This window comes from Tachysurus vachellii, chromosome 16 (genome assembly GCF_030014155.1).
Source record: "Tachysurus vachellii isolate PV-2020 chromosome 16, HZAU_Pvac_v1, whole genome shotgun sequence".
NCBI lineage: Eukaryota > Metazoa > Chordata > Actinopteri > Siluriformes > Bagridae > Tachysurus > Tachysurus vachellii.
In genome coordinates this window covers 17,626,666-17,648,430 of record NC_083475.1, presented here as the reverse complement: position 1 = coordinate 17,648,430, position 21,765 = coordinate 17,626,666, and the positions used below count along the sequence as shown (strand labels likewise).

The window sequence follows — 21,765 nt, the reverse complement described above, 5'->3', positions numbered from 1 at the left end:
TTTTTCTCTGTAACATGAACTCTCTCTCTCTCTCTCTCTCTCTCTCTCTCCCACTCTCTCTCTCCCTCTCTCTCTCTCTCTCTCTCTCTCTCTCTCCCACTCTCTCTCTCTCTCTCCCTCTCTCTCTCTCTCTCTCTCTCTCGAAAACACTTCTATACTGTTACTGGAATATAATCTGCTTCAGGCTTGCTTCTGTAACCTTATAAATCATACAGATACATAACAGTACAACCTTTTTTTCCCCCCTTAAATATTCACATGATTTATAGCTCAGTCTCAAATATTTCATTTTACAAACGTCTCACCATGGAAAAAAATGAAACCTTACTCCTAATCACCATATGATGGCGCTGTAACATTACTGGACTAGAGGTCTATGGCAGGATTTATTTATTTATTTATTTATTTCAAGAGTCTAAAATAGGCATATAAAAATATTTTTATTCACATTGTTTTTTTTGTTTGTTTTTTGTTTTAATGTCAGATCACAGATTTTATCCCACTTTACTATAGAATAGAAAAGAAACTTTTATTTTGTCACATTTACATTACAGCACAGTGCAATAAAGTCTTTCTTTGCAGATCCCAACATTGGAAGTTGGGGTCAGAACACTTATTTATGATACATTTATGATACAGTGCCCCTGGAGCAGAGAGTGTTAAGGGCCTTGATCAAGGGCCCAATAGGGGAACGGCCCAATAGTGGCATCTTGAACCCTGATTCTCCAATTAACCACCTAGAGTCTTATCCACTTGACCAACACTGCCATGAAAAGACTTTCCACTCGATTCAGCTATAAGAGCATCAGTGAGATCAGACCGATGTTGGGATGTTGAGGAGGTCTGGGGTTCAGTCAGGGTTCCAGTTCATCCCAAAGGAGTTCAATGGGGGTTGAGACAGAGTCAGGGCTCTGTGAAGGACAACACATCATGCCCTTTTATTGATGCTGTGGAACATCTGTGAGATTACACTAAAACATGTTCAGCCCTAATAAGTTATGTGAACTTCTCTTTTCTCTCCAGTTGATAAAATGAAACTTAAAGTAATCCATTGTCTTGACTACTAGTGAGTTCAAGTTTGAGTTGAGTTTACTCAGTTTATAAGGCAGAGGGTGAACTTTTCTTTCTAAGATTAACCATCATGAAATGTCTTAATGTACTTACTTCCTCTTATCACTAACTTTGTCAGCTGTCTCACCTGCCTCTCTTTTCTCTCTCTCTGAAGGTTAGACAAATAATAAACAGCTTGACGTGTTACTTACAACTCAAAAAGCACAAAATTCTGTTAGTCACTGCCATCCATAAATATTTAATGTCACCTTACAGAAAACTTTACCCTGTCAATGATTATTCATTATTAACATTATACACACACACACACACACACACACACACACACACACACACACACACACACACACACACACACACACAGACCACTCATACCTATAGACTATAGGCTTTTTTCCCCCTCACTGTTTATTTTATAATTTGTTCTCTGTTCAGATTTTATTCCTTGCCCTTTTAAATGGCATTTGAATTGAATTGAAAAAGAGAGGGAGCGAGAGAGAGAGAGAGAGAGAGAGAGCGATATGGAGGAGCTGCTGAGGGAAAGATTGTTTATCTTTGTGATAAAAGTCATGAAAGGAAACTAATCTTGTGGAGATTTCACAGTTTATTGTAGCTACTGTATTTAAAGTAACTATGGAACGTAACTCTAAATGGTTCAAATATTTATTATTTTATTAATACAAACTAAAACTTTTAGAGTGGTAAATTGATGTGTTTTAAGGAATAAAAGAGTTTCAGGTGAAAATACTTCTTTGTGGTAACACTGCAGGCTGCATTACAGCACCAGGGAACGAAGTAGATTTTCCACAAATGTTTAATTACTTACCCAGTGACAGGAGTGCTCTGACTGGTTCGGCTGTGTAGTCTGTAATTTTAGGTTCGACTCCAAATAGATAAAATGGTCAAGACAAGTCAGGTCATGCAGTAGCGTAAAAGTATACTGCAGAAGCTTGATTGGTTTCAGTGAGCTGCTTTATTTTAGTTGTCATCATTCATTCATCCTGAATAAGCACGTTATCCTGGTCGGGTGGCAACATGCAGAGTTTATCAAGGGGATACTGGGAGTCAGGTGGCAGTGGATCCAAAGTTTATCACAGGATCTCTTGGAAAGAAGTAGCAATAGATACATAATTTTTCCTGGGACAACTAAGAGTGAGGTAGAAGTAGAACCAGAGTTTATCCCAGGAACACTGAGGGATAAAGAGTTTATCATAAAAATGCTTGGAGTGAATCCAGAGTTTATACCAGGAACTCTGGAAATGAGGTGGCTATGGATAGAGATTTTATCCTGGGAACACTGGGATCGAAGTGGCAGCGGATCCAGAGTTTATCTGTGGAAAGTCTGTGGGAGTGGGGTGGATGTGGATCCAAAGTTTTTTCCCAGAAACACTTGGAGTGATGTGAAAGTAAACCCAAAGTTTATCACAGGAACACTGTGGGTGAGATGGCAGTGGATCAAGAGTGTATCACAGGAACTCTGGGAATGAAGTAGCAATGGATACAGAATTTATCCTGGGACAACTAAGAGTAATGTGTAAGTGGAACCAGAGTTTTTCCTGGGAATGCTTTGAGTGAATCCAGAGTTTATCCCAGGAACTCTGGGAACGAGGTAGCAATGGATCCTGGGAACACTGGGACTGAAGTGGCAGTGGATCCAGAGTTTATCCCAGGAACATTGCAAGTAAAGTGGATGTGGATCCAAAGTTTTTTCCCAGAAACACTTGGAGTGATGTGAAAGTAAACCCAAAGTTTATCACAGGAACGCTGGGATTGAAGTGGCAGTGGATCCAGAGTTTATCCAAGGAACGTTGGGAGTGGTGTGGATGTGGATCCAAAGTTTCTACCCCAGAAACACTTGGAGTGACATGAAAGTAAACCCAAAGTTTATCACAGGAACACTGCGGGTGAGGTGGCAGTGGATCAGGAGTGTATCACAGGAACTCTGGGAATGAAGTAGCAATGGACACCGAATTTATCCTGGGACAACTAAGAGTAATGTGTAAGTGGAACAGGAACAGAATGCGTCGAGTGAATCCAGAGTTTGTCCCAAGAACTCTGGGAACGAGGTAGCAATGGATCCTGGGAACACTGGGATCGAAGTGGCAGTGGATCCAGAGTTTATCCCAGGAACATTGCAAGTGAAGTGGATGTGGATCTAATGTTTTTTTCCCCAGAAACACTTGGAGTGACATGAAAGTAAACCCAAAGTTTATCACAGGAACGCTTGGGGAGAGATGGTAATGGATCCAGAGTTTATCCTGTAAATACTGGGAGGAATACAGCCAGGATGGGACACTAACCCCAGGGCATGTTGTCATCATTACTGGAAGATTAGGAAAGTGTCCTATTATGACCAGTTTCATGCGGAAATTTCAGCTTAGTCATTTCCATCACCTGCAGACTGACATTTCAGTGAGTCACTCAAACTTTCATTTGAAGGTTTGTTCACAGGTAAGCATCTGATCTCAGTGTTCCGAGGCTCCGCCCAAACCGTCTATTACCCACACCTATATGTCGTATTTATCATATTTCTTATGTTATCATCTGAACATTGTAAAGTCCCAGTGGGCGGACGCGATGACGCACGCGCTCGAACCTGTGCTCATCCTGTAAAGTGTGAAGAAGTGCCGTGTTTATTAACATGTAGTGTGCGGAATGTGGTTTTGGATACAGCCCAAAAACCCTCGGGGTTTCTAAGTGCGTGCATGTGTGTTAGGGGGGGAGAAATCTCTGAAGCTTCAGGACGCACGCTTCTCAATCTGCACACACACACACACACACACACACGAACGGAACGCACGCGCGCACGCACACATACACGCACGCACGGGCGCTTACGCTTCTTTTCCGGCCCGATTTCGGGTCACTGATGTTTACACGTGCAAGTGGAATCATGTCTGCATGCCGCTCTCGGAGGAAACGGAGAAAATAGAAGATCCACCGAGTTTTGTTGGAAGTCTCATGGTCCACATGAAGGAGGTTAAGGTAAGAGACGCGGACACACGCGCGTACTTTCACTTTTTGCTTAATGATCTGTGCGCGTATGAAGCCTCCTCCATGCACTGGGCTGTTCTTTTCCCTTAATGTGTTAGCAATCAGACAGTTAAACACTTACTTTTCACTTTGTCACAGATCGGAGGGTTCGCATGTGTGTTGGTGTTGTTATTTTCTGGGCTTGTCACCTGCTCTGGTGCGTTTGGAAGCCCTTTGACTGACGATGTGGCCACATTGGACACTCTGGTGAGACTCATTACATCTTTCTGGAATTGTTTTTCCTGTGTATGTAGGGCGCACTGTCAGAAAATAGGTATTAAACTGTACCCCTCTTTATTATTGCTGGTGTAATACAGTACCTCTGTGTTTAGTATAGCTTTTACCTAGAAAGCTTTTTTAACCTAGAAGAATTTTTGATACTCTAATTTTTTTTTAAAAAGAAAACCATTTGAAACAGAAAACTAGTATAAGTGAAAAAAAACCTGAAGATGTTGGATGAAAATCCCAGAAACTATATTAATACTAATATATATAGATAAATATAGATATAAACAATAATAACATTAAAAGCTATTTTATAGAAATAAACTTACAGGAGTAGCATAATGCACTTTTATACATAATAAACATCAATAACTAAAATGATATAAATACAACACATTACATCAGTCTTTATCTTTTCTCTCTCCATTCTACTTAGCAATAAGACTAAATAAGTAAATTATATTAATTTTTTTTTTTGACGTCTGTCCCAATTAACAAAATACACAGACGACTGATGATTGTAAGTTGATTTCCTGCTCATGTTGTAGCAGCTGTAAATTTTATTTTTATTCGCATCATAAAAATATATAATAAATTATTCAAGATCATTTTATAGCCTTATAAAAATCGTCATAAATCATATGGCATTTTTTCTTACATCAGATGTTTTGGGATAAACTTCCTGTTTGATGATGACGACACCCCCTTATATGATGTTACATGAATCAGATGAAGTCTTGTTGTTATATTGAGCAGTAACACAATGCAAGGGCAGTAACTAAGGTTTTGACTTTCACTGACTTACCTGGTGTCCCGTTACATATGTATTCACTTTTTTTTTAAGTCATTCATACCTTTATATTAGTCTTTCCAAATTTATATGAGCTTTTGAATTCCTAAAATGGTATTTTTTTAATAAATGCTTTGTTTTATAGAGAGAAAACATTCCCAAGGATTACAAAATTCGCGTTCGATACATTACCAAAGACGTGGTAAGTCTGAGCAACACATAGACATCTGCTCCATTGACTCAGCATCCAATTATTCAGCATGAATGAAATTCAATTATTATATGATTTTTACAATTTCTAGTCAATTTTCTAGTCAACTCCAAACTGAATTCCTTCATAAAATTTGAGCGTAAACATCTAAGGACATGACAGAGAATGGTTTTCTCAGAACAAAAGGTTTTCTTACACGTGGCAACATGTGGCTTCCACAATAAATATAGTCTTCTTTTTCACCAAACATGATTTTAGCCTTATTTCACTGTAGCACTTGATCCTGAGTGTGGTTTGTATAGGGCTTTGTGAAGTGCAGGTGGGTTTCTTTCACAAGGAGTTTCTTTTTTACAATCCTTACAAAAAGCTTCTTTTATGGAGGTCGTGCTTAATAATTTTAAGGCAAGATACCACAGGTAGAAGTTATTTTGGTCACATCAATCATTTTCCTTATTTTTGAATATCTTTAACATGCCTTTTCATGCACAGAAAAAAAAAATCATTAAAATGTTATTTATTTCAAGGTTTTTATTCAGTAATGATAAGTAAATTATCTGAAATGGAGCAACATTGTAGAGCACTGCACAATGACATCATAAATCATGATGTCATAAATCACTAAAAAGCTTCTCCCCTTCTATTTACAGTGATGTGTCTAATTATTATGTACATGTCTTTTTTTTTTAACTACACCGGTTTCTAGAGAGACTTCATTTATATTTGTGCCTATTTCCTAATTCTTTATTTACAGTATATAACGCTCTGAAAAATAATTCGAGTAATAATGTTTGTCCACATGAAGCCATCTATCCTCAGCATCTCTCTCTCTATCTATCTATCTATCTATCTATCTATCTATCTATCTATCTATCTATCTATCTATCTATCTATCTTTCTCGATCTGGTTACTTATTTATATATTTATTTTTTCCTTCCTCTCTCTCTATCTGGTTATTTATTTATTTATCCCCTCCTCTCTCTTATCGATCAGGTTACTTATTTATTTATTTATGTAATTATTTATTTATTTTTATTTTTTCCTTCCTTCCTTCCTCTCTCTCTCTCTCTCTCTCTCTCTCTCTCTCTCTCTCTCTCTCTCTCTCTCTCTCTGGTTACTTATTTATTAATTATTTTTTTCCTTCCTGTCTTACGATTTGGTTATTTGTTTATTTATTCTCTCTCTCTCTCTCTCTCTCTCTCTCTCTCGATCTGGTTATTTATTTATTTATTTATTTTTATTTATTATCTATCTATCTATCTATCTATCTATCTATCTATCTATCTATCTATCTATCTATCTATCTATCTATCTATCTATCTATCTATCTATCTATCTATCTGAATTTCCTGTAGTGTCTTGACAAGCAATTCTAAACTGATTCAACCTCCTGAAATAGCTCTAAACTACAGAGACATTTTGTTCTGGTTTTAATCAAGAAAACACTTTTTCATGGCTCTGTTTGAACTTAGTCTTTTTCAACCAGTTATCTATTTCCTGTGCACATTATTAGACCCATGGAGGTGTCAGTAGTCATCTGTTTTGGGTTTAAAGTGCTCTGGATTTTCCCATGCTGGTTTATGCCAAAGTGATTACAGTGAATTTTACATCTGCTCTGATTCATGAATGTGTCATTTCTGTGTCCTTACACACATCTATTCCTCTTTACTTCTTTTATTAGTTTATAGACAGAAGGCACAACTACCACTTATTGTGTGGTCAACACTGGAGAAGATATAGCTTATGAACACGTGTAAGGATGAATCCTGACGTGACATTGCGTCTTTTAGCTTTTAGAAATTGCTGAACAGAATTGATAATAATTACGCTGGTTATGTCAGAAGCTCATAATTACCATCATTTTGGCATGAATGTGATTTGAATGCAGTGTCATACCCCAAGGGAACAGGAAGTGAATAAATGCAATGAGTTATTTTTTCATGGCATGTGTTTATATACTGTAGATCAGTTTGCATTTATATTAAAAGTTATGTGAGGGGATGAAGTTCAAGGTTCACATGCATGGTACGTGATATAATGTAGTGAACAGGTTTTCTTAGTTTCTTGTTGCGATAATGAACAAAACCAGCAACAAGCTAACTACAGAAATACACAATAAATATAGAATATAATGAAATATAATAGACATGTAATAAAATATATTATATAATAGAGAAATAACTAGAATAAATAGAGTATTTCCAGGTTAATCTATACCATGTGCAAAAAAGAGCTTTGAAAGAAATGATGATATTATTATTATTATTATTATTATTATTATTATTATTAATGTTATTATTATTATTATTATTATTATTATAATAGTTGTAATTATTTTTAATAATTGTATTATATTTTGTATTAAGTAATAGTTAAATAATTCATTTATTTATTTAAAAAAGTATGATGATGAAGAGATGATTATTATTATTATTATTATTATTATTATTATTATTATTATTATTATCATCATCATCATTATTATTATTATTATTACAGTCTTAATTAATTAATTAATTTGTTTAAAAAGTAGGCCAATGATGATGGTTATTATTCTTATATTAATTCATTAATTACATTATTTTAAGTTCTTATAAGAATGTGTTTAGTCAGAGGAAATGTAAGTACTTTTTTTTAATTTTGCAAAAAAACACAATTTGTTTTATGCTTTGTTTTATATATTTTATATATTTCTATTATTTTATGCTCATTTTATTGAATTTTATTGAATGCCTGTTAACTGTAAATGCTCTTCTTTGCTGCTGTTTCAGGGAGGGACGTGCTGGGTTCACCTGAACCTGTATCCAGTTGAGAGCAGTTTGAAAAACTTAGCCCTGAAGTTTGGTAACCTTTCAGCCAACAGAGAAAATATTACAATCTTCATCACAATGCTGCAGGGACTTCGCTTCACCATCGATAATGAGGAGCTGGTAAATGACATTATAGCAATGCTTATGAATAATACACAAAGTCTTCGCTTATTTATATAACATTTATTTAAGCTGGCTTCATACAGTAGGATAGTTTTTACTATAGGATGAAATTTGCATATCGTAATACAGGCATAATTTTTGTACCATTATGACTAGAGACAGCTGCATGGTTCAGGCAATGTTTGCCTTTTTTGTATTAAAATGTCATCTAATAGCTGATAGTCTAATAATATTATTCCAAACCCACAGGACATGTTAATGGAAATAAAAACCTCATTAAGCAGTAACTCAAGCAGAACATTTTCTGTCATTCTTTTAAACACACAGGTCTATCGTTAGAGGATCTTTATAGTTATCACACAGTCACATGGTGTATATAACTGACTTTAGACAAAACAAATGATGTTGTGTCTGATCCAGGAGTCAACAATGCAGGCCTTCAGGTGTCATTATCGAAGTGCACGATGGTCCACCAGACGTTATTTTGACCACATCAAAGAGGTTCTTGTAACGTTTGCCTCAACACCCCGCCAGTTTCACTGTACTCCTCCTCCATGTCCCACCCCTACTGCACCTCCACTTACCGCAGGTGAGGAACACACACTTACATTTTATTGTTATGGTTAAGGGCCTTGCTCGCAACCTTCTGATCAGTCCAACACCTTAGCCACTAGCTTACCACATTCCCCAACACACACACACAATCAGCGGTTAGTGATATGATGTCACTGATAGTAGACACTAAACTTCATGCTCCTACATGACTGCAGTGTGTCTGTACTGATGTGTCTTCACAGATCGGCGTGCGATTGACAGAGCGATCCCGGGTGTTCTAGCGCTGATTATCATTCCCTGTCTTGCTGCACTTGCACTCGTTCTCAGAACAGTTAAGTCTCTCTTTTATTTTGTTTCATTAAACACAGTAGCTTTCAGAATAGACGCTGGTGTTATAAAAAATTCATTCTTGCTGTAGCTCGTAAGCAGAAAACATATTAACTAACCAAAAAAGGAACAGAAATCATTAAACGCAACAAAACAGCAAATATAGAAACACTCTTTTTTCAATGCCACCCGCTGATTGGACAAGCAACAAGAAAAAGAAATGTGTTTTTTTGTGGCAAAAATAATTAACTCCAGATTGATCTTGTATTGAGAAATAATTCGTTCTGAATGGTCTGTCATCCTTTAGGCGGCTTTTCAGAATTTACATGCTCGTATTAATGTGTGCGAATTTTTGTTCTTTTTGTTTTGTTGATTTGTGGTTTTCGGTTTCGTTATTGCGTTCCTTTTATTATTATCGTGTTTAGGTTTTTTGTTTTACTTGTGTGTTCGGTTTGATAACATGAAACATGCACGCCATGTTTCTAGAAATAATGTCATTTCTAAAAATATTATTTGTGCAAATAAACAGTACTTCTCTCACGTTACTGTTGGTTAACAGCAATCACTGGTTGCTAAGCAACGAAACAGACAAAGATTGTGGTTCTGTGGTTGTGTAAAGAACAATGGCTCTAGTGTACCAATTTGTATTGTTGTGTATCCTGGTGTATTAGTACAGAATTCACTCATGATGAGAATTCACTCATGAAATGTGGCTCAGCCAATCAGGTTTCAGTATGGAATAGATTTATTTTAGAGACATATTTTTAAAATTTGTACCACTTTGGAGGATGTTTTTTCCCCCTATTTTTCCCAGAGGCCAAAAAAAATTAATTTCATTCAGAATGTTTTGTTGTGTCCATGTTTATCATTGAGTGTCTTTGTCATGTCTCACTCCACAGTGGTGTTAGTATGGAGCGCATATAAAAGAATTTTATAGAATTTGTAGTGTTTCTGATGGATTTCTGTTTTTATCTAGCCTACTAAGAGAACTATCTCCGTAGAGAAGCTTTTTTTTTTTCAAATAAATGTTTTCGTCTGTATAATAAATGTTGATATTAAACCCATTTCTGCTCTCTGAGATGCTCCAAGTCCTTGTTCATAACCTTCAAGGTTATCAACAGAGGGAAAAAGTTCTGACTCCTTTTAGATCACACTTATGGAGATAAAATCATTCATTTCTTTATACTGAATGAAAACGTCCTACTGTATAAGTCATTCCGCTGGTAGAATGAAATTCCAGTGTACAGTTTTCACCTGGACATGACTTTGGATATTGTTTACATTAACAGTACCTGTATACATGTGCAATAGAGCTTTATATTTCTTGATCTTGTAGGTTCTTCGTCGAAGAATGTGCTGTGCACAACGGGGACAACGGGGATGTGAAGAGACGAGTGACACGGAGCCACAAAGTGACCCTGAAGCCAGTGTAGAAGTGTCACCCAACAACAGTGACTCATGTGCCTTAAATAACCAATACAGGTACGAAGGCTTCTTCTTAGACCACCACAGTATAACACTACATATGTCGCTGCTTTAAGTAACAACAAACCAAGCGTTTGTTTTTGTTTTGTAAACAAGAGATGACACAAAAAAAAAAAACGCCTCACTTTGTTCGTGTTACCTTCCCTTCAGGGCGCAGCTGGCGCTTGAGGACACGGGAGTTTAACCCGCCGCACCTAAAGTATTCGATGGCATTCTTCGGATATATGAAGTACATAAAGAAGGGCGTTGAACACAGTCCCAGGAGCGACTGCTCTTACCCAGCCTCTTTTTTGGCTGTAAAGTTGTACACTAAACAGTTAGCCATGTGTTTGATGAGTATCCAACAATGACCTCACTCGCAAGAATCCTAAACTCTTCCGCCCCCAGCGTCGGACTCTCCAGCTGCAAAATAGATAGTAAATCAATGTGCCTCTGCTGGATTGCACAAACAAGAAGGCATGCTTGAAAACAGTCGGGTGGAACGCTTTGGTGATTTAGTGGTTTGGCCGGAACAGGAAGCACAGCTCTTTTGAAGAAGTGGTCACGGCAGAGGCGCAACCGCTGCGATGCCTGCGGCAGGTCCGTTTCTTTGAGGCTGACTGCTGGTGCTGCAGGCCTTATTTTGGAGGACAAATGGCTTTTTTGTGTTGCAGTGCAGAGGCTTCATCCATGTTGCGGCACGGCACTGCAGCAGAACAGTGGGCGTACTTGTCCTGGCGGTATGCATGGTCCGGAGCACTGGATGGCGGATGAAAGATCCGTCGCAGATTACAACTCATTCATGAGCATTTTAGGATTTCTTTGCGGACAGGGCAGAGTGTCACCAAACGTGGGTGTGAGAGGTACAGTGGTGGTAACGGTTGCATTGTTTATTACAGGCATGTGTTTGTTTGTGTGGGAAGCGTGGTAAGAGGCAACACACTCTTGTTAGTAAAGTCAAGGTCATCTTGCATGCGGGTTGTAATTGTTTCTGGTGGTCATACTGAAATGCAACAATTGTATGAGCTGGCCCACTCCAAAAGTACGTCCTTTACAAAGCAAAAAAAAGCCAGCCCACTCTTACCACTTCATCTGCCGCTAAAATTCCTGAGGTATGGCGGTGATCCAAACACGTCCAAATCTCATGGCCAGAATACAGCGATACCTCCACTGTGATTATACTGTATGCTTACAGCTGGACCACTTTAAGCCCATTACATTTAAAGCATTAGCCAAATTTGAGGCATTTTGCCATTTTCCATGAACACATTTTGGCTGCTTACCATTGGTCAGGTTTTCGTCCACAATCCATTCACTCCTTAATATAAATGTGCTTAAAAATGAGCAATTCTAACACAAATAGACAAAGTGAAGTGTTAACAAAACACTTGGTTTGGTACTGTAGCTCCACAATTTGGCTTTACACTGTATGATATTTGCCTTTTTTTTTCTTTTTTTTCGTCACTGGTCATGAATTGATGATCAATGCTCACTGAATTCTGAGGCATATTTAATGCCGTCATGACATTATCCCAAATATTTTTATAAGTGCTGCTACGATACTTATAAAAAAGCCAGCAATGGGAGAACGGCACAGAATTACACTAAACTGACAAGACAAAATGTAAAGAAACCACGCTAACAGACTGAAAAAATGAATCTCCGTATTACCTCAAGCTCCTGTTGAAGAATGTTTCTGTACCTGTTTTCTGCACAAGCCCAGATCGACGATGTAAGCATCGACGTGAGCTCGTGTAGTAATTTCCTTTAGAAGGGAACTTCATTTTCGTATTTGTACGAATTTGCATTGGGATCATTTAATACCGTGTGACAAGTAATCATTTTAAAAGACGGAAAAACAATTCCCGACTCTGCTACTAATAAACACACTTATCTCTAAAGCAGGAGGAGAAAGAGCTGACTGTTTTCCTGACAATAAGCAGAGAGTCAAAGTGCATGAGAATCGGGGCCACATGATGGATCTGAGTCACATCCCATAATTCGATTCTTACTTTGTGTGTCTGTTTCGCTCGGCTTCTGAAGATGGGTTTATCCGTACAGCAGCTGTCCCGGATTACAGCGTACAGTAGGCGATGTAGCGGATAACAGAATTTTCTACTGAAAATGTATCGTAGCAAAGATTGATAAAGTGTACACAGTTGACAAAGCCATATTAAACATCCAGCATCTTTATAAATATTGTGCTGAGCAATTTTCTTCCTGACTCACAGTTTGAGTGCCAGTATTAGACAAGGCAATTTGCTGCCCATTCAGGTTTAGGTGGAGGAAGTCTGAAGCTCTTTTGTCCCCCAGAACTCATCAACTCTCTCTCGCTTAAATTAACAATGCCACTGCTGTCCAGTATTGTCATAAAGCGTGACCTCCGGCTCGCGATATATGAGGTCAGTAATGGCAGACTGGCTATCATCAACCGCGGAGGGGCTTTAACAAAGACGTCTCTCATGAGCACACAGACACACCGCTTTTTATGGTGTTATTAGTCATACTCCGGTCTAAGCCCACTCTCTGCACACCAACTCAGATCTGAACAGCACAGATACACAACAGACACACATATAGCCTGGGCACTCACAATCCAGACACCGCTGATCAACACCATATGATTCCAGCATCACTTCCTGAGTCAGACTGGAGCACCGAGTGGGGGAATATAACTCTGTGACTCACAAAAGTGTCTGTTTGATGTCACAACAAGATCCAAATATCATGCCAAAGTTGCCATTGAGCCAAAGGGTACGTGGCATGTGATGTTTTTTGGTTTTTTTTGTATAAATTATTTATTGGTTACTATGACAGAAGTGGATCGTATGAGTCATGTGTATCATTTTCCAACGTTAACTCTATAAACAGTATTTATTTTCTTTCCAACTTACTTGATCAGTAAAACTTGCCAGTGTTTATCCTGCTGATATATATAAATATATATATATATATATTTTCATTATACATCACACTCATAGCTGTCTAGTCTATAGAGCTGGATTCAATCATCAGTAAGCAGTAGGCTAACCATCGAGCTAACGGAAAATGGACTCGAAATTTTTTCTATCCCACTAATTCATCTTCATATCCTTAACAATATCCTGTCAATAAGCAAATGCTGTTATAATGTTATGTTACAAATGTTTATCAAATCGTTATACAGTATTATAAATAAAATATCCTGTTTAAAAAAAAAAAAAGCATGCTTTCTAATCTTCTGAAAAATATCAGGCTTATCTGACGGCTTATGAGACGTACAGTCAACCATTAAAAGTATTGGCACCCCTCTAGAAAATGCACAGACTTTGACCTATAATATGAATTTATAGGTCGCATGAGCATATTTATTGGATGTTATCAGATGGACTCTATAGTCTAGGAGTAGCGTGAGCTACATCGCAGTTAATGTGAGAGATTCTACAGCAAAGAACATTGCACATGTTTTTCAAACATATAAAAACAGCAATAGTGTTTGGTCAATGGAGAAAGAAAAAATATATATATTGTAAATGTTTTTAAAATTTTGGAATATTTTGTAATAGTGTAAATAATGTTTATGTCTCTGTTTCGGAAAAAAAAAATTAAACAAATGTTATTTTGTTCCTATTTTCTTTAGTTTCGTTGTTGGAATATTTTTAATTATTGTGTCAATTTTTGCCAATAATGTTGGAGTTGACTAGTAAGTTATGTCGTCATCATGAACATAACGGCGATTGTAATTGCCGTTATAGTTCTGTCTGTGCTGCAGGTCACGCTCATGAAACTGGTCATAACTCACATCGTTATACTGCTGTTTAGAACCGTCTTCTAGATTCTGGTTATAGATGTAACGGTTGTGCTCAGAGCCACGATGCTGCTGATAAATTTGGCTTTCGTACGGATCGTAACTCTGTCTGACGTCTGGGTACTCATCGTTCTGTCTCTGGTCGTATGCATGAACGTTGTGTCGATGTTGAAGCTGAGGATCAGGATCCTGGTAAAAACTCTGTCCAGGAAGTCCTTGATTATAAGCATCGTGAGTCGGCTTGTGTGTGTAATCCAGATGCTGATAGTCCAGATCACTGTGTTGTGGGTCAGAATTTGATGTTGGGTTTTCTTCCATTTCATCGAGGAGATTTTCAGGCTGCTTATCTTTAATCTTAAGAACAATGTTCCGGAAGATATGTATTCCCAGAACAAACTGCAGGATCTGAACAAAGCAGCAACAGCAAGAGGTTTGTACAGTATCATGTGCATAAGGTTCAGAAACATTAGCTTCCTACATTAATTTCCTACATTAGCATAGATACCTGAATGATTAGGAGAGCAAGGGCCATGCCTATGATCACAAATACATTCTGTTCAAACCAGTCCTTTAGTTTCTTCTCACAGCCCTGTACCGGAGACAATCACAACATTTCCAGGATCAATAATTCATTGTCATATATTTTTGGAAAAAAACGCTTTTATAGGACAACGATCCACAACAGGTTATGTAAACATAAGGTTATGTAAACATAAATATTTATGTAAACATAAAACATATAACATAACATAACATAATACCGTTGTGTAGATATGAGTACCATTTCCAAACTGGAATATCTCCCCAGCCATGAATACAGGGCAGCTCCCGTTAAAGCAAGAACAGGGATAAATATTAGACGTGTTCTGGAGCTGAATAAATTTGTTTGTCTCCCAGTCGCTGGCATTCTGTCTGCCACAGCATTTTGCCTAGAGAAAAGCACACGCATTACAGAGCAAGACCATAAAGATGATGGAAACCAGCCATGCTTTTAATTAACTTTAAACTTATTTGCAGACATTTACAAACAGACTAAAATCATTACGGTTAATCATTAGGCTTCATCCAATAACGCATACAAAGTATAATCAGTACGTACAGACTGCTGCACCCTGTCCAGAAGACTCCAGGTGGATTGTGTATCGTTAACCCCGTACTTGCCGATGATGGCATCTACACTTTCAGCCAAAAACTTTTCAATCTGTTAAACCGAAGCAGACGTTTTTTTGTCTCAGTGTGTTAAAATGATTTCCTAACATGTTCAGCATTAGGTCTGAGTGTATAAGTGGTTTTGTAGTGTGTAATTAGGGATCAGAGAAATGTAATTCAGTTCAAATTATTTGTATAGCACTTTTAACAATTCGCATCGTCTCGAAGCAACTTTACAGAAGAACAGTATATTAACAGAATCAAAAATGTAAAGTTTTCCCTAATGATCAAGCCGGAGGTGACCGTGGCAAGGAAAAACTCCCTGAGAGGATATGAGGAAGAAACCTACAGAGGAACCAGGCTCAGAAGGGAACCTCATCCTCATTTGGGTGACACTGGACGGAAAATAATGTCAATGTAAATAATGTCCTTTCTACAACAGTTTGTAGTTTTAGAAATGATCATGTGATTACACACAGACAGCACTGTGTTAAATCCGTCATAAGCCAAAAGGGTCTAATAAACAGGTCACTAGCTCTGGTTTTCCCCCTGGCTTAGTCAATACACTGCTATTCTCTGACTGTACGCTATTAGATTTTAGACATTCAAAGAGATGATGCCAACTACATGTGTTCTTTGAGGATCAATACATTGTTGTCGGACTGTATATGACCGTAGAAAGGACAGTATTCATAATAATACTCTCCAGTGTTTATAACAGTTTATAATCACACACTCCAGTGTCACCCAGATGAGGATGAGGTTCACTTTTGAGTCTGGTTCCTCTCTTTCTTCCTCTTCCATCTAAGGGAGTTTTTCCTCACCACAGTCACCTCAGGCTTGTTCATTGGGGATAAATACAAACACATTTAAATATAAGTCTAATATTAATCTAGAACTTTTTCTACTATATTTCTTAAGTTCTTTTAAGCTGCTTTGAGACAATGTCCATTGTTACACAAATAAAATTGAATTGAATGAAATTGAATTTAATTGAAAAACTTACTTGACTCTTTTTAAGCAATAGCAAGAAAGTGATGAAAAGTTCACCAAAAATGATGGCAATTAAAAAGCCCATGTACTGAAAAAGATGGAGAAAAAACAAACAAACAGTAGAATAATATGTAAAGGTTCACCATCCACTTCATTATCATTCATACAATTATCCAATCAGACAATCATGTATTACATATAATCAACAAAACTAAGGTTGCTAATACCAAAGGTAAAAATATGGAATTTTGTGTTTATGTTCAGCATTGAATGTCTTTGTCATGTCTCACTCCACCGTAGTGGATAAAATGAAGCTGATATGAAAGTAGACACTCAGGGCTTTAGGAATGTGTAGTGATTCAGTATGGATAAGTATTTCTGTTTCCCCCTAGCCTTCTTGGGGAAATATATTCATAGAAAAGTTCCAAAAAAATTATTTTTTCTAAACGGGGTCACTAGAGGAAGTTGTGGCCTAATGGTTAGAGAGTTTGACTCCTAACCCTAAGGTTGTGGGTTCGAGTCTCGGGCCAGCAATACCATGACTGAGGTGCCATTGAGCAAGGCACCGAACCCCCCAACTGCTTCAGGGGTGCCGGAGCATAAATGGCTGCCCACTGCTCTGGGTGTGTGTTCACGGTGTGTGTGTGTTCACTGCTGTTTGTGTGCACTTTGGATGGGTTAAATGCAGAGAACAATTCTATGTATGGGTCACCATACTTAGCCCTATGTCACGTCACTTTCACTTTCACTATCTTTAAAGTAAATGTTGATATCAAACCCATTTCTTCTCCCCAAGTGCTTGTTCAGAAACATCTAAAATGTGAAGGTGTTTATCTTTAACCAGTAAAATTCAGTGTAAGGTTATCAACAGAGGAGGAAACACACGTCTCATACTGAAAGACAACAGAGTCCTGACTCATTTTAGATCAGACAAAATTATTAATTTGTTTACACTGATTAATAACGTCCCTTAATTTGATTTCCATTCCACTGGCAGAATGGAGGAAATGGTCATGAAATGCAGAAATGTGATCACTGTGGCATGGATGTTGGTGCCAGTGTGAGTTTTTCAGATCTCCTGGGGTTTTCACACACAGCCATCTCTAGGGGTTATACAGTAGGGGATGGAAAGTCCTTGGTAATGAGAGAAGTCCGAGCAGGACATCCAGACTGATATAGTAACTCAAATTATCACTCAAATAATCCCAACTGTGCTGAGAAGAAAAGCATCTCAGAGCATAGAATATGTCAAAGATTGACGTGGATGAGATACAAGAGCAGAAAATTACATCAGATTCTACTCTGTTCAGCCAAGAGCAGAAATCTGAGGCTACAGTGGGCACAGAAGATGGGAAAAAGATGACAAAAGCAGTCTTTCCTTCATTAACAAACTTATTACGGTCAAAAAAAAAACAACAGTGCAATCACATTTTTCTCCATTCTAGTGTTTGATGTGAACACTAAGTGAAGCTTTATGCCTTGCACTGCTGATTTGGTGATGATTTGGTGTTTGGATAATTTAATGGAAAGCTTAAAAATCTGAATCTTTTTTTTTTTGGTCAGAGTGTACACAGTATGCATTTTGACCTGACCAATGACTTGCTTATAACTTATTCGTGTTGTTTTTTTTGTTTTGTTTTTTTTAACAAAAAAATGTAACGTATATTGTTTTATTATGTAGCAACACTTACAATTGCAATGAAACATCTGTTTTCTATATGGACTCCGATGCAGCCCAACACGGAGACACCGACAACCAACAGACCGATAACAAACAGCCCTCCGGCTGCCACCTTGACGTCCGACTCTATGAAGATCAGAGACCACATGCAGCTATCATTATGCTTCCTCATACAATCAGCACCCTGCTCACTCATGCTTACACACAAACAACTTACTCAGTCCATAATGATCAAATTACACTTCCTAGACCTCTTTCTCACGCATACCTGATGCTTCGAACCACCGTGTTACTTGATTAAGAAGAAGAAAAAAATAAACGCTTACCATTGCTTAAAACAGTTATGACACTGCTTGTGTCGAATAAGATCCATAGAGATGATCCGAACAGGCTGATACCAAGGACCTGTAAAAGTGTTAGCCATGTTAACATATGTAAGATAGATATAAGGTACAAAAAGGTAATGTAAAAAAAAACATAGCAACCAAACATTCACATAGAAACACACATCTCACTTTAAATATATTTACTTCAGATTAACATGTTTGGTTCGCTAATTGTACAGAGAACTAGAAATCTTACCACAAAAAAGGAGTTGATCAGCATAAAAAGGAATTTTCCTATCTGCAGTTTGTCTTCAGTCTTCATGTTGTTGGAGACAAGCTAATAGCAGCTGGTAACCAAGTTTAAAACCAAACCACCACAAAAGTAACAACAATATTCAGAGTCGTGCTGTGTGTAGAGAGACGTTTACCTTTGGGATTTTTTTTTTTTTTTTTACCTGAGCTGATAAATTGCTTTGTAAAAAACAAATCTTCTTGAGTGAAAAACTTACTTTTTCCTACCTTTTATCATTCTCCTTCTTATTATAAAGACCTTACCTGTCTGTTTGGATTGTTTTACCAGAAGCGATCCTACACAGCCTTATGACTGAAGTTCACTTCCTTATAACACAACATAATCATTAACCTTGACATTCATTGTGTGTGTGAGAGTGTGTGTGTGTGTGTGTGTGTGTGGGTGACAACCAAAAACAAACAAACTAATAAAATGTGTAATAATAATTATTAAAATATTATATGTACTACTACTACTACTACTACTAATAATAATAATAATAATAATAATGTGTGTGTACAGTATATGTTTATTTAATTGTAAAGGCAAAACTTATATACATTTTGTAGTTTGTTGCGAACAAAATGGTGTGACAATGGTCAGTGGAAACCAAAATCATCAACCTATTGATCTGGATTAAATATCACACCAGAAATCAAAGTAATATATTTAAAATTCAGGCTGATCCAGCTTGAATAAATTTCATTATGGCAACTCATAGAGTAAGTCAGTAGAGTATATGGCTCCCATGTGTCTGTATGCACTCCCCACAATGTCTGGACACACTCATATTTATAAATTATATTTATAGCACCCGTATCCAGAGTGACATACATTTTTATCTCATTTTTCATATAACTGAGTATTAAGGGCCTTGCTCAGGGCCCCAAGCAGTGGCAGTTTGGTGGACCTGGGGAGTGAACTCACAACCTTCCAATTTGGAGTCCAACACCTTACCCACATCCCATACCACATCCCATTTCACACCCCATACCACATCCCATACCACATCCCATACCACATTCCATACCACATCCCATATCACATCCCATACCACATCCCATACCACATTCCATACCACATCCCATATCACACCCTATACCACATTCCATACCACATCCCATATCACACCCCATACCACATCCCACCCCACATCCCACCCCAGGTTCCTGATGAGATGGTGTCTTGGGGATCTCCTCCCAGGTTTGGATCTGGGCATCGGTGAGCTCCTGGACAGTCCCAAATGTCCCTAATGTCCCAAAGGTTCTCAAATGGATTCAGTTCTGGGAAATGTGAGGGCCAGTCAATAGCATCAATGCCTTCGTCATCTAGAAACACACTGCACTCTCTGGCCACATGAGGCTGGTCATTGTCATTCAATTAGAGGAACCCAGGTTCCACAACAAAAGAGTAAGGTCTGGCAATAGCTCTGAGGAGTTCATCCTGGTACCTCACAGCAGTACGGGTACCGTTGGCTAGCACGTGGAGGTCTGTGCTCACAACAGGAAGGGAATATAGAAAGAAATTAACTGCAAAAAACTAGTCTATTTCTTTTCTTCAGACAGCATCTAGGATGATGCTTGACAATTATTTGTACAGTTCCTGTCTTAACTCATCTGTGTTATAATTTGTGTACATGGTTTCAAATAATTGCTAATAACTGTCTTATTTATTGGTTCTTTTATTTATGCATTTTAGTTAGAAATTGTCTTTTTTGTTATAAACTAGACAGCTAGAGAAATTGAAGGATAAAACCTCATAAATTGGCATGACACAGTAGTCTATGTCTATTGTCCATGGCGCTGACTTCCACCACCCAGTGGATCAATCTTTGCCTAGATAAGGGAGTCCCCAGAGTGTTTCCCCTGTGACAGATGATCAGTTCTTAGGATTGAATAACTGCTGTCTGGTCTGAACATGTACTGATCGATTTATAAATTTGTGTGATATGATCTTGGGTAGAAACCAGTACGTCACTACAGGGTCAAATTGCAGTCTGGAAGTCTCTGAGGAAAAGCTGCTTCACATTTCTGGGTGCCCATCATCCACAAAATGGATTCTACTTGCAAGAATTGTCTACGTATGGTTCTTCAATTCAAGGATGTTTCCTGGATTGGATTCCTGGATTCATACAACAGGTAGATCCACAGACACAGATGATCAGGCAAATACTTTTTTTCAGGATTGAAAGCACCTGGGATTTACAACAACCCACAGCAAAATCAGTAATTTATATAAGGACATGCAGGTCATCTTTGGACTATAGCAGACCTTTGTGGTGTATGGTAGTTGATAGGAGGAGGAAACACATGTAGTGCAAGATGAGGAAGATCACTGCTGCATGTCTCAGTGGGCTAGGGCTCTAGAGTCCTGACTGAGCTGTTGTCTCATTGTGAATATACTCACCTGAGGAGTTTTTATACAAGTCAAAGCGAGCCAATCTAATGTTCCCTAATGTTTCCGATAGATACAACACAAAACAATGTTCAGATGGATGATGCTAAAATTGATCTGTTCTCAAATTACACCCTTATCCTATGCTCTTGTGGCACCACAGAGTTCCTCAGGATTGTACAATTCTTTTATATTTACGGATGTAAAACTGACCTTACAAAAAAATAAAAAATACAAACATTAGGATTATCATTAATAAAGCTTAAGTCTAAATTCTAGTGCCACATATATCATTCCATCCAAATCTGCCAAATCTTCCTAAGGATGCTTTTACATTTACATTTACAAGTGCTTTTAAGTCTCTATCACTGAATACATTAACTCTGGTTCACTAGGTTACAGACTTAAGATACCATGAGCCAAAAAGTACTGTTCAAATAAATAAAAAAACCAAAAACATACAACTAACAGGGCAGAAATATGCAGTGTTAAGCGTACATATGCAGTGTTACGTTCATTTTGGTTTGGTGTGTTTT

The 21,765-nt window shown here is 37.7% G+C and overlaps 2 protein-coding genes across 2 annotated transcripts; one reads left to right on the top strand and one right to left on the bottom strand.

Annotated features, from left to right (window-relative positions):
• Nucleotides 1-3,896: 3,896 nt before the first annotated feature.
• On the top strand, nt 3,897-10,576 carry kitlgb (kit ligand b). Its single transcript, XM_060889228.1, has 7 exons — nt 3,897-4,056; nt 4,204-4,311; nt 5,265-5,321; nt 8,100-8,258; nt 8,682-8,850; nt 9,059-9,152; nt 10,480-10,576. Exons 1-7 carry the CDS (start codon nt 3,973-3,975, stop codon nt 10,574-10,576), a joined length of 768 nt encoding a protein of 255 aa, XP_060745211.1. The 5' UTR covers nt 3,897-3,972.
• Nucleotides 9,871-19,148, bottom strand: si:ch73-139j3.4 (tetraspanin-19). The gene is made up of 8 exons (XM_060889123.1): nt 18,800-19,148; nt 18,544-18,622; nt 18,228-18,343; nt 16,550-16,624; nt 15,494-15,595; nt 15,156-15,323; nt 14,900-14,983; nt 9,871-14,799 (listed from the first exon to the last, which is right to left on the bottom strand). The coding sequence occupies exons 1-8, from the start codon at nt 18,863-18,865 to the stop codon at nt 14,287-14,289; spliced, it is 1,203 nt and encodes a 400-aa protein (XP_060745106.1). The 5' UTR covers nt 18,866-19,148; the 3' UTR covers nt 9,871-14,286.
• Between the last annotated feature and the right edge of the window lie 2,617 nt (nt 19,149-21,765).

What these genes read in the sequence shown, in the direction of transcription:
- kitlgb (XM_060889228.1), top strand. Translation starts at nt 3,973, where the DNA reads ATGCCGCTCTCGGAGGAAACGGAGAAAATAGAAGATCCACCGAGTTTT. An exon ending in TGGCCACATTGGACACTCTG is followed by an intron (nt 4,312 to 5,264) that starts GTGAGACTCATT and finishes TTTGTTTTATAG; the next exon opens with AGAGAAAACATTCCCAAGGA. An exon ending in TGCACCTCCACTTACCGCAG is followed by an intron (nt 8,851 to 9,058) that starts GTGAGGAACACA and finishes GTGTCTTCACAG; the next exon opens with ATCGGCGTGCGATTGACAGA.
- si:ch73-139j3.4 (XM_060889123.1), bottom strand. Translation starts at nt 18,865, where the DNA reads ATGAAGACTGAAGACAAACTGCAGATAGGAAAATTCCTTTTTATGCTG. An exon ending in CATAACTGTTTTAAGCAATG is followed by an intron (nt 18,344 to 18,543) that starts GTAAGCGTTTAT and finishes TGATCTTCATAG; the next exon opens with AGTCGGACGTCAAGGTGGCA. An exon ending in ACAGATGTTTCATTGCAATT is followed by an intron (nt 16,625 to 18,227) that starts GTAAGTGTTGCT and finishes CATCTTTTTCAG; the next exon opens with TACATGGGCTTTTTAATTGC.